Source organism: Orbicella faveolata, unplaced genomic scaffold (assembly GCF_042242905.1).
Source record: "Orbicella faveolata isolate gen_17 unplaced genomic scaffold, um_ofav_v1 contig_24, whole genome shotgun sequence".
NCBI classification, from domain to species: Eukaryota; Metazoa; Cnidaria; class Anthozoa; order Scleractinia; family Merulinidae; genus Orbicella; species Orbicella faveolata.
In genome coordinates this window covers 23,774,001-23,786,780 of record NW_028301552.1, presented here as the reverse complement: position 1 = coordinate 23,786,780, position 12,780 = coordinate 23,774,001, and the positions used below count along the sequence as shown (strand labels likewise).

General features: G+C 39.2%; 1 protein-coding gene across 1 annotated transcript in view; it reads right to left on the bottom strand.

Annotated features, from left to right (window-relative positions):
* Window positions 1–3,020: 3,020 nt before the first annotated feature.
* LOC110060050 (alpha-actinin-like) overlaps window positions 3,021–12,780 on the bottom strand; it is a 35,145-nt gene continuing 25,385 nt past the window's right edge. Inside the window, exons 19-27 of the mRNA XM_089292704.1 lie at window positions 12,696–12,780; window positions 11,838–11,953; window positions 8,586–8,669; window positions 8,159–8,212; window positions 7,638–7,706; window positions 6,961–7,038; window positions 6,575–6,655; window positions 4,912–5,070; window positions 3,021–4,248 (exon numbers count right to left, since the gene is read on the bottom strand). Coding sequence (XP_089148830.1) covers window positions 4,090–4,248; window positions 4,912–5,070; window positions 6,575–6,655; window positions 6,961–7,038; window positions 7,638–7,706; window positions 8,159–8,212; window positions 8,586–8,669; window positions 11,838–11,953; window positions 12,696–12,780 — 885 coding nt within the window. The 3' untranslated portion in view covers window positions 3,021–4,089. The remainder of the gene's footprint in view (window positions 4,249–4,911; window positions 5,071–6,574; window positions 6,656–6,960; window positions 7,039–7,637; window positions 7,707–8,158; window positions 8,213–8,585; window positions 8,670–11,837; window positions 11,954–12,695) is intronic.

Here is a 12,780-nt window from a genome sequence, read left to right as displayed (position 1 = left end):
ACACACACACACAAAACGGCACTAGTCAATAAATATCGGTAATATTCTGGCAAATTATTTGGATTTTTAACCTGTAACAAAAAATAAAAAACAGTAACTTTGATCAAATGGTGAGCCCATAGCAGCGAGCTACTAGGGGGTCTGGGCCGTGGGTCACAGCATTCCTGACACTTCAAAAACGTTTGTGAATGCATGATATAAAATCTGGAGTTTCCCTTTTATTTACCTCTTCCAGGCGTTCAGCTACTTGTAGTTGGGGCGCAGCGCGAAAAACGGCGAGCGGAACTGAATAGGGGAGAGAAGCGCGGCGAGAGAAGGCTTTCTCAACCAAAAAACCAAAAATAATAATGCGTAATGTACATTATCTTTTCCTAACTTAACAAACAGTCAATTGGTGGAAGTGAAACAACTACGTATAAAACAATTATATTCTATAATTTTTATGATGAGTCAAACAAGTAACAATAAATGCTGTTCAAAGGGGGGTAGGGTTGGAACCCCCTCAACCCCTCCCCTGGATCCACCTCCGCATTACAATCAAGCAAGTCAGTACGATCAAGGGAGCGCTTGTGTCCTTCTAGGAAACCTCAACCTCATTCATCCCAGGGGAACTCCCACAAAAAAGGGCGCGGGGGGCGGGGTGCTCATCGGAAATTTTCAAAGGAAGCTTAAATAAGAGGTACCAAGATCCTGCTTTGTGGGAGAGACTTGACTTTTTTTTTTCACCCCTAAGAAACACCAGTTCTAAAGGAACACATATTATCTGACCTCCTGTCATTTTTTTTCGGCTCGATACCCAAAAGGTCATTCATCGTCGTTGCACAATGCCCGAATGCGTGAGTGTAGAAATCGGGATACAAACGTTTACAATTCTCACGTCTAATGAAATTTTAATAGTTCCAAAATAGTTATTTTGGAACCTCGCATATTCCATGACCTCGATCGACAGCCTGGTAGAATCAGAAGTCTTTAAAAAATAAAAGAAAAAGTTATGTCTTCCCTCCAACAAAGCCCGAACGAGGGCTTCAAGAAGAAATTTAAAACGCTCAATGTGTAGCCGTTCAAAACGGCTCTTTTCAGAGCCACCTCAAAACAAATCTTGACTTCGCTCGCTTTGATTCTTTAGACGTCATTAGAAGTGAATACATGAAAAATCATATTTTTGAACTACGGCTAAAGATATAAATACATGATCATTGTACAGTGGAACCAGTATTAAGCGGACACCGTTGGGACCCTTCGCTCAAAATATGTTGTGCAATATAATAGTTAAGTATAATATAAGAGTTAAAACTCTTTTGTAAAACAGTGTAACGTGTGTAAGATCAAAAACTAGTATAGCACAAAGTCCAGTCAATCAATGCATCAATCTGGAATAATCACTTAGCTGTAAAACAACATCGCTGAACGATGTTAAAGGAGTCTCAGCTGAACTTTTTGAAGTAAAAAACCCTTGAAGTGTCCGCTTATTGCTGGTTTTGTGCAACACAATGGCTTAAAATTATATCGGTGTCCCCGTCCGCTTAACAGAGGTGTCCGCTGAATGCAGATTTATTTTACAGAGAATGTGAGAAAAAATTTTGGGACTTCAGCTGGTGTCCACTTAATAGAGGGTGTCCGCTTAATATGGGGTCCGCTTAATACAGGTCTCACTGTAGTTATGTACACAACTTAACCAAAAATGTCTGAATTCCTTCATCGAGGCAAATTTTGCTCGTTAGAGGCTAAGACCTGGGGGGATACTCCCAGAAAAATTGGGTGGGATTGTGCGGCCCGCTTCCCAAAACCCTTACCCTATTTGTGACCAAAATCTGCGATATTCCCTACCCTATTGATGACCTGACCCATAATTCAAAACCCTATCTATGACCTGACCCTTAAATCAAAACCCTGTTTCAGACCTGCGTTATAATTAGTTCCCTAGTCCATACCAATGTTAAATTACCGTAAACATAACTTGTGAAGGGCTTTTGTTGATTTTCTTTTCGATAGTGATGAAAAAGTGGCTTTTTCTTAAAAACATATTCATATCAAGGCTGGAGTGCAAAAACCATACCCTATTTATGACCAAAATGGCCAAAATCAGCTAAAATCGATACCCTATTTATGACCAAAACGGCTGAAAAACCATACCCTTTGGGGCCGCACATACCTATATAGCCCATATAAGGGAGTACCCTCCCCCGGGGGGGGGGGGGGGGGCTAAGAACGGTCAATCGGACTGATTTATGGCGAAAAAGAAAGTTTTGGAGAAGATTTGTGCTTGAAGTAGCTGTGAAATAAATCCTAAAAAAATCAAACCCACGATCTCCGCAGTACCGGTGCAGTGTTGTAACAACTGAGCTATCAGGCACTCCGGGAACTGGTCACGTTGAAAGTTTAGTGTATACCCGAAGATGAAGAATGCAGGTGTTTTGTTGATGGAAAATTGGGAGTGGAAATAACATCATTACCGTGGATTTCCACGATACACATTTAACCGATATGTTCGTAGCTCTTCTAAAACGCAATACCTGGATCCCTCATTTCATCTGACTTTTAGTTCGTTTGGCAAAGGAGAAAGTCAGAGAAAGTAGCCTTTTAAGCCTTGAAAACTCTTTGAATGGCTCTCTAGTCGAGGATCGGCCATTCCCCCCACCCGACTCCGGCCACTTTACTCCCAGCCAGTTCTTTCTTAGCCCTTGGTGGGGGGTGGGGGGCTGCAACCCCCAGCCTGTACGCCTATGACGGTAGCGGACAAACTCCGAAGCCGTTATTTGGGATTGAGATTCGGAGGGGGTCTTAGCCCATAGTTTTTGAGATTAGGAGGGGATACCAACATCGTCCCCCCACCCAACAGTATAGACACTAAATGTTACGCTCTCACCAGGACTTGCATAAGTGCGTACAAGGTTCCTTTTCGGGGACATGTCTATCGAACAACTAGGAAAGGATTACGTAGCATGTGGTGTAAGTTTAGAAAAGCGGATAGGAAAAGGGAAGGCGACTTAGAGACAAACCAAACATAACGTTCACGTGGATAGTTTGTTATGAATTTTAATTTGTTGTTTATCTCGGACACCTTTATGTAGTTTCCATTTCTAATCAAAATATTGCGGGCGCCTAAGTATACAAGTTATGTTAAGGAAGAGAAGGAAATACCTCTCTGAATCACAAGGAAAATTTTAAAACCGTTCTCCGAATGACTACTGGGCACTACTACTAGGTAGTGCTATATTAGGTGATTCTGGTGCATAATAAGATGGAGGAAAAAATCTACTGAAAGCTTGATGTAAATGTCTGAAAATAAGAAACAAGTTGCCTACGGTTACCTTCGAGCTCCACACACAACAATCACGAGTTGTCGGCAAGACCTGCTCAACAATAATTTATGAACCTAATTTTACGAGGATATGAATGCGGAGATGGTGACCTAGTCCCTTAATTAGGCGATATGTCTGCAACGGTGTGCCTGTTAAGAGGCCGAGAGCTCACTCCACATATCCCACTGTTTTCTTGTAGACGCACAATACTGGAGTTCCATTGTCGTCCAAGTGACAAGAAACAGTGTCGAATGTCTGCAATTTTCCGAGGATACGAGAAAAACAAAACACAAAATCAACCCTAGATTTTGTTTTAGCAGGAGACACATTCCGTCGAATCTGCTTCGTGTTTCTGTCGCTTTGTAATGGCTCGGCGTGCTCTAGCAACGAGAAAAATACGATATACAGAAAATATATTGGCAATAGCTATTTCCTTCAAAACTGTTTTGCATACAAACATTGTTAATGTTTAACCAGCTTAATGAAGCGGAGGCAGGAAAACTTAGAGAAATGCAAAAATCAAACGAATTCGACCTGATTCGGGTTACAAGCGGTCTTTGAGAACCACCTCGCTTTCCCTGTCCTAAAGTCAAATGAATATTACATGATACCAGTAAAAGCACTGTGTGTTCTCCTCAGCGACGTACATAAGATTTAGCTAGATGGAGCCTACTGTATAATTTAGAAACTAAACAATGCCAGGAAATTCCTTTGTATGACTCCCCGCCCTATCCCTCCCCTTGTATCACGGTAGAGTAATATATCAAAGAGTTTCTAGATTCCAGAATTACAAATCACTTTCGCCATATAGAGCAGTTGAGAAGGACATGTAGTCCAGAGCCCCAGGTACCGCATCAGGTCCTTCATAAGGAGCCATTCGAGCAATGCAGTACTCAGCTTGATCTGGTGGAAGCTCGCGTCTCAATTCTTCTGTAGTGATGTACGGCTGGAACAAAACAGCAAGAAAGGTAGGAATTTTAGTGTGAAGCTAGTGCGTACAAGCTAGAAGAAATAGCTCAGTTACGTCGTGGTGAAATGTGATGTTCTTGGTACAAGGTTTGTAACAAATCAGTAGGCTAAAAGTAAACCTCGGCGCACGCGCACTTGAAAGACGGCCACGGATATTCTGCTACAACATTGGATACAACATGTCATAATAAGCTAATTAAATTCCTGTTTATACAGAACAGACAACCACCTTGTTGTGTTGAACACTGGAAACAACTGAGTTCTTCGTTGTTCCGGCTTATAATTTGAAAAGAGAACATGTGGTGTGCTTATGCTATTCTTGTGCTTACTGATGTGCTGTGAATGAATTTTATTTCAGTGATGCAAAATACATCTTATAATATGACATTGATCATTTGGTCATAGCCTTTCGAAAGTACCCACACGTCCGGAATAATTCATGCAAAATAGCACAGGGAGGGATCACGATTGAGCAATCTCTTTCGAAAAGGGTCAGTTACACCACACAGTCTCAGGAAACCAAACAGAGATAAAACGATGTTTAGAGGTTAAATTGAAATTAAGAGAAAAAAAAGATACAAACAAACAAAAACAACAACAACAACAGATACGTTGGGGATAACACAAAATTAGTGCCAACCTTGTCCCCGGCTAGGATTCTGAAGGAGTCCATGACTTGCTCAGCGGTATCTGTGTCAGCTGTTTCTCGGGTCATAAAATCAAGGAATGCTTCGAAAGTCACGTGTCCTGTGTTGTTTGGATCTACAATTGTCATGAGTCTTTCAAATTCTTGGTCACCCTGTGGGGTTAAATTAACAAGTGAACATTTCATCTCCTTTCGTTTCACTTAACATTAAGGGGGTATAGCTGGTTTTCACATGACGTCACCAAAATTCAAACTACAAAACTATTGATCTTCCTGAGATTTTACTCAAATGATGTATAGGAACAGCTGAAAACTAATATTCATGCAAATTTTCGTTCCGAATAAGTTCTTGGTTTTGTGATACACTACGCTTAAATTTCTAAGCTTTTGCGTGACGCGGCATTTACATGACGGCCTAAAGAGCTGTCATGATGGTTAAAAAAGTGACTTATTTCGGGGAACTTGGCCATCTGAACAGTTCGTGTCTTAGAAAAAGTGTTATTTTAATGTTTTAGAGTTCCTCGAGGAACAAAGTCACACTTTTGTAGCAAAACTCAGTAACAGATGTTTCTGTTGGTTTCCGGCCGCCATGTTGGTGCCCATGAACACCAGCATGGTGTCGCCATACAAATCTTTATAAATTTGGGTAAAAAATTTCTCCGCATATCTCGCATAAGAAAAATTGCTGTGACCAGAATTTTGGCGCGAGTCTTCGCATATTTACCTTCTTTCGTTTCCCAGATTCTGGACTTTATCTATTGACGGGTTTTGATTTTTATTTTGATCTATTTTGAATTGTGTGACACTGAAAACCAGCAATATGGCCACGATGACCAGTACATTGGAATTCCTAAATTGTTTTCCGCTAAAAGACGAGTAGAACTTGACTCAATGCTGTCTGAGGAAATTTTGTAAATTAGAAAATTGATTTTAATTGTACGTTACCTGTTTTGTCAAAATAAAATGTTAATTACCATAATTATGGCATCAGTTGAAAAAGAGTGATAGCATTAATCTGATCGAAAAAGTATTGGAAAATGCTGGAAACCGTTGTTAACCACCTCAAACAAACAAAAAAACAAAACAAAACAAAACAAAACAAAAAACAAAACAAAAACAGAAACCTGTTAGACTTGGGCGCAAGGAAGTAGGGTATCCCTAGCACTAAGGTTACCCTAGCTCCTTGCATACAGGGCCTAGGTTTAATGACGTGTCCCATTCAAAACTTAGCACTGAGGAAGGGCTAGGCCCGAAACGTCTGCTATAAACATCGTTTTTAATTTGACACTGCATTATTACTATTTACAACCTAAGTTTAAGCCACTGTTTTATTGGAACAACACATCTATTTTCCTCAGTTCCAAAATTCCTCTCCCCTCGGAATCCTCAACATAACGCCATGTTGTAAATTTCGTTGGTCTTGCTACAAGTTCTTAGGCAGTGATGAAGTATCACTTGTTTACACCAAATGGGCTTTTCCAGCCCAGTTAATTTCGAATGTCATTGGTTCAAGTAAAGAGTCGAAGTGGTTGGCAAATGTATAGTTTCCTTCGCAGCCGTTTTTTGGGATGTCAAGCAAGCGTTGCGTGACATCCCCCCAAAAAACGGCTGCGGAGGAGACTAGCAAATGCATGACATGTTAGTCTAATTAACAAACCTTGTCTCCTTCCTTCAGGTTGTATCCTAAACTAACCAAGCATTGTTTGAATTCGTGAGGCTCAAGTCGCATATTTTCATCCTAAAGGAAAGCAACGAAACATTAACACGCTTTAAAATGAAGTTTGTTCCTGGTGACATTCACTAAATGTACATTCTTATATTTTTAGGTTTTAAAATAGCAAACTCCTGCCAGCAGATTCTTAAACCACTAGGTTCTTACACGCGCGTTTTTACTGTAACAGCAGTTTATCATCTACAGCTGTAGTGTCAGAGTCGGGGCGAGAGTAAACAAGAAAAATTACATCTATTCTTCCTGAAAAGAGACAATAACATTAATCACAAATTCCTGGACCATCACACTTATTACTGGTATTCTGTATTTACTTTGTCAAAGAAGTTGAACGAGTTACGGAATTCCTTCATCTGGTCGTCAGAGATGCCTTTAGAATCCCTCATAAGAATCTATCAATAAAGGAAAGTGTATCAGTCGTATCAAACAAAAACTTCCGGGAGTAAAGTAGGCTCGAGTAATCGTATCGGCTGATAGTTGCCCCGCGGAAATTTGATGTTCTTAAAACAAATATTTGCCCAAGAAGCAAAGTTCCCGAGGGCAAATAAGCTAGTCTTAAGAACATCAAATTTCCAAGGGGAAACTATCAGACCGAGAGTTCCGAGACTAACACACTCTTGTGTCTTTATTGTTTATGTTTTATAAGCTCGCTTGTTTACAGAAAATTTTTCACGGACGAGTACTATCCATCCGGGTATTTCCTCGGACGGGCACTATGGGTTGATAGTGTCTCTCCGCGGATAAACACTATCGCGTCACGTGATCACTTTAAACCAATAAGAATCGGAGAAAATTTAATGGTGAACTATAACGAATGTTAGTAGCCACTCAGCTGTTTTCTATTGGAAATTCGAGAATCTGATTTGTATTTGTTAACATGCATTTAACATAGACTCAGGCATTTCTGTGTTACATTTTGTGTTTCTTATTTCTACTCAATAAGCCTCCTGTTTATAGTCTTATAATAAAAGGAACTTTGCACTAAATTTACCTGGTTTTCAACTTCATTGATGTTTCTCGCAATGGCAGTCAGCAGTTGTTCCCAGTTCACTCGGAGAGCCTGAGAAAATCACATAAGAGTTAATTTTACCATCAATCGTTCGTGTGTCAGTATAATAACCTTTTCGTAAATTAGCTTCAGTTGACGCTGCAGTTCTTGATGCTTTCCATAAGATTGGTATTTTTTCGTGAACTGAACATGTCTATTGGTCAGTGTATTTTTCATAAGCAACATGATAAAAACGACCGCCTTAGAACTTAGACGAGGGACAAAGAGAGTGCCCTATGAACCTGTCAGATAGGTGTCAGATATATACACAATAAAACTATACTTAAGGGACATTCCGATTGGATTATCATAAGGGACTGAAACAATACATACAAGACATTCTTGTGCTAAAAAGAAATGCTTGCGAAGAACTGGTAGGAATGCACCCACTCACGCCATCACTCTCACATTACATTATCTGATCACCCAACACCTGAAGGTTCCAACTGAGTCGCCATACTTACTTCCATTGTGAATTCTGTGTGGGGGTTTTCAAAGATTAGTGCTTCTTGGACATCCTGTAAATAAGCACAACTTCAGAATGATGGTATCTGGGTCACTGTATTAAGATGTTTACATTTACTAACAAATATTCTAAAGGCAGTGGTTAACATAACAACACAGTTGTGGTTGAGGACAGATTTGATCTACTGTAGGTCACAAAAGTGTTTTAGAATCAGCATCAGAAACAGTTAGGCAAGTGACGAGACCTTGAAAACAAAAACTCTCAAGCTAAGAAAACATAACAGGTGATATATAAAAGAAGACCACAACTGTTATTTCACTGTCTCCAAAAAAAAAAACAATCACAAAATAAAACGATTAAACAAAATTTGTGTAAGGCAAAAAACAATGCATTAAAACAAAATAACATAAAGCGCCTTTTCTTACTTGGTGCACCAACTCTAGTTCATCCATTTGAGGTTTGTAGCCAGCAACATCTCGTTCAAGCCCTTGGACAGCTTTCAGTTGTTCCTTTATTGGAAGTAACAACAAAATATACCAACTAGAATTACACTTTGACATGTACAATGCATAATGCAATGTAAAATGTAGCTACTATTAATTTGTAGCGCTGACACTGGGTCATTAAATCTTGAATTTCTATAAATGCACTACACACTAATCTGGTAAAGGGTTGTGAGGACACGTATGTACAATTGTAAATAGCGTGTAAAACAAAGAAAACCATCAAGACCAGAAATATTTATGGAATTGTGCAGCAAGGAAAACCCCAATTAGGCGTAAGAGAACTAAACCGCAAATAGCAACGCTAATTTGGTTTGGGGTTTAGAGGTTTGCTCGTGTGTCCTCAACTTAATTGTGATTGCTCAGTACACAACTGACCTGTCAGAATCATATCAAAGTGTTCACGGTTTTCTGAGTTTCACAGTAACACAAGCCATTTTCAAAAAAGGCTTTTTTTCCGCTGATCCAAAAAAATTAAAGGCCTGTGTCTTTAACATCCTTGACTGCAAAAATTATGAACACTTAGTATGTGCAAGTAGATATGTCCTATCTCTCAAGCAACTTATTCCTCTTTCAACAACAGCATGGTTCCCAGAGAAGACTTCCGTGCAAAGACCCAGTGAATCATACTCATTAACATACAGGCAAGCAGCCTCAACAACAACAGCAAGTCGATGTGATCTTCCTTAGCCCATTGACAACCGGAGATTTTTGGAAAATACGCATTTTTTGGACATTTTGGACATTTTCAGCCTGGCTATGAACTAAATTAGCTCCAATCTACTGAAAAAGGCATTTGCAACATGACAGCATGCCTTTCTTTCCACTGGCACCGCGTTTTATCACATTTTTATTTTTTTTGCTAGGGCATGCGCAGAAATTAAAATTTTGAAAGTGTCCTACGTCTTTAGGCTTTTTGGTTTTTTAATTTTTTTTTCGTCTTCCTTTTTTCTACTTTTCGTATCTTTTTGCTACAAATGCTGACCCACTACTGGGCTTGCTTCCAATTCAAGGATTTCCGCGAAAGCATCATCGAGACAGGAAATTCTTAGCATGGAGTAGCCAAGTGTAGCAGAGGGAAATTTTGCTCCGAATTTTTCACCCAAATTTCTAAGCATTTTCGTGCATATTTCACGCTCAATCGACCTGGGTATCACTGGAAAGATCCTTTCCTCCTGCCGAACTTGAGTGTAAGTGATGCCAATTTTGGTCAGAGGTGATGACATAAGAAGTGGAACAGAGGCCAACGTCCGTCACGGGCGGTCATTGGCGGCACAGGCGTCAATGGGTTAAAGGCTTGTTCTCACTAGCCCATAACCATAAGCATAAGCCGATATACACAGACGCTGAAAGATGTTGATAATCAGCACCTTTTATTTGGGAAATTTCCAACAAAAGGCGCTAATTATCAACATCTTACTGCGCCTGCATATATTGGCTTATGCTATGGTTATGCGCTAGTGGACACAAGCCGTAACCTCTCAAAGGTGTTTGACACAGTCCAATCATAAAGGGCGCATGCTCAAAAAAAGTATTATGCTTCACAGGAAACTGGGGAGAGATCCACACCTGGCTGTGACTTCCTCGTAAGCACAAGATCACGCGTCCTTCTGAATGGCTATGAAACTCAACGGACACATGTCCTTTCAAAAACCATCCCCGGACTGATTCTGTTCATGTTATTTTTCTTTCCTCTTGTTTAAGTTATTCATAATTTCATTACTTTGTCATGGTACTCAGTCCATAATGACACATTCGCGCTTTTGTTACAAAATTTGAAAGCTGTAGCTTGCCTGTGCTGCCTGTGAACGAATCATCAGATTTTATTGCTTATCTGTTTTTAACACCCGAACTTCTGTATTGAAGTGCAGCTTTCAAGTTTATCCGGCTTCTTTATTGAAGCACAACTATAAGTCCAGCTTTCATAAGATTTCAATGGTACATTGTAGATGTTATAGTTAGTACTACATGCTGTTCAATTTGGAAATAATTAGATGAAAAACTTCTGTGGACGGCCAAAATTGGATGAGGCCTTTAGGCCGAGTCCAATTTGGCAGTAAGAGGAAATCTTTGAACTTAATTATTTCCCAATTGAACTAGGATGTAGCCGCATTACTGTTAATTATACTATGTATAAAACTGTCCAAATTACTTGTTAATTTGGACATTACTCAAATTAAAATTCATTTGGACAGTTTGCAAAATAAAGAAAACTTGCACCAATACTTGTATGGGTTTTTGGGTTGAGACATGGGCTGCGAATATCATTATAAGTACATTTAAGGGCCCATTAACCGATTTATGTGCGCGCTCGCGCGCGTTGCTAAGGAGGTGAAATTTCACTTCCGGTTACTTACGTCAGCCTGAGCGCGGAAAACAAAAAAAAAATCAATAACTTCCAAATTCGCTTACATTTTAGATGTTTTCCTTTGTGTTTCACAAAATGTAAAGTAAAAAAAGTACAAGCAGAGACAAAATAAGAAAAAGACAGAAAAACAAGAGCAATAGAAAGAGAAAAATTAACTCCGTGTGGCTTTGTTCGATCTTACCGAAGTGCGCTGACAGTGTAAATTGCGCACGCGCTGATAGGGTAACTTTCAATATATATCGGGCGCACCTCCGGTTTCTTTAAATGCCAAAGGAAACGCGGTTTTTCATTAAATCCAGCCTTTTTCGACGGATTTCGATCAAAACCAACGTTGGAAAGATAGCTAAGCAGTCCTTTTTCAAAATCATGCTTTTTAAAGAAAATTACGAATTTTTTAATATTTTGAAGTTCTCTCAAAATCTGACCTTTTAGAAGTGAAACAAAATCTATGCATAGCGTAATGAGGATTTAAATTAAGATATTAAATCAATGAAAAAAATCCCGATAAAGTAATTTGCCTGGGAGCCTTTGAGTTTTTTCAGTATTAGTCACATGACCATGGGCGTGGCCTGATGACGTCATCACTAGTGTTACTAATCATGAAAAAGTTAAAACACATGAAATGACTCTGAACTAACTAAAAATGATGAGGTTATATGAGTATAAATTTTCCTCAGAAACGGCTCTAAAAGATCGGTTTCTGGGCCCTTAACAAAAAAAAATAGTCTCAGTCCACACTCTTGCTGTGGCTTGTTCATGAGGATGGAGACATTGCTACTGAATAAACAAGAGGTTGGATATCATACCTCCAGGGGTCCTTGCATTTTCAAAGCAATAGAGCGTAACTTTTCCTCATAGTCCTTGATTGACGGTCCAACTGAATTAGCCTTTTGTGCAAACTCTACACGAAGTCTCTCATTTCCTATGTTCAGTCAAGGGAAAAATCTCTAACAGACAGTGTATTCACATACTATATATCATTCCTATATAGACAGGAAAACAGTCAAACTAAAACTTCTTGAAATCACTTTGAAACAGCCCCAACACACCAACGCAAACACAGGTAACACACAGTAGAGTCAAAGTGACTTGTTCTTACTGAATGTCCTTTCCATATTTTAAATTGTTATAAACGAGCATTATATTTGAGAGCAACATATCAGAATGTTCACAACCCTCAAGGAAACCTTTCTTTATAACATACAAGGATGCCATCCTTCTTAATTTTAATCTTCTAAGATGAGAACACACCTTTGCACAAAAATGCCAGAACTTCCAACAAGACAAGTAAATAATAAAATAGGAAGCAATGAGGAAACTGGACAGAGAATGCACACACATATGGACAAGTGATGTTTTTTTCACAAAAATCCTACATCCAATGCAAATGGGATCAAATAAGGGGCATGTTTAGGATGTAAAAAAGAAAGGAATTGTTATACCGGTTGATGGGTGACACTGAAAAGGATGTAAACATTCAAACGAAAAGAAAGATTAAAAACTGATAAGGTAGAAAACTGTCAAAATGTCATCCTAAAAACACCAACGTTTATAGCCCTTCTTCTTCTTTGTATAAGGGGATCTTCTTCCTACCAGTGAAGTCTTTTGCCCACATGCAAACCTATCTTACGATCTGGCTTAAAAATAATGCTAGTCAAGGATACGTTCCTGTCTGCCTTTTTCATTTTCAAGAAGCTCATCTCTCTTGGGAATCAGGCTTATGACTTCACTCCATGTCAGAGAAATTTC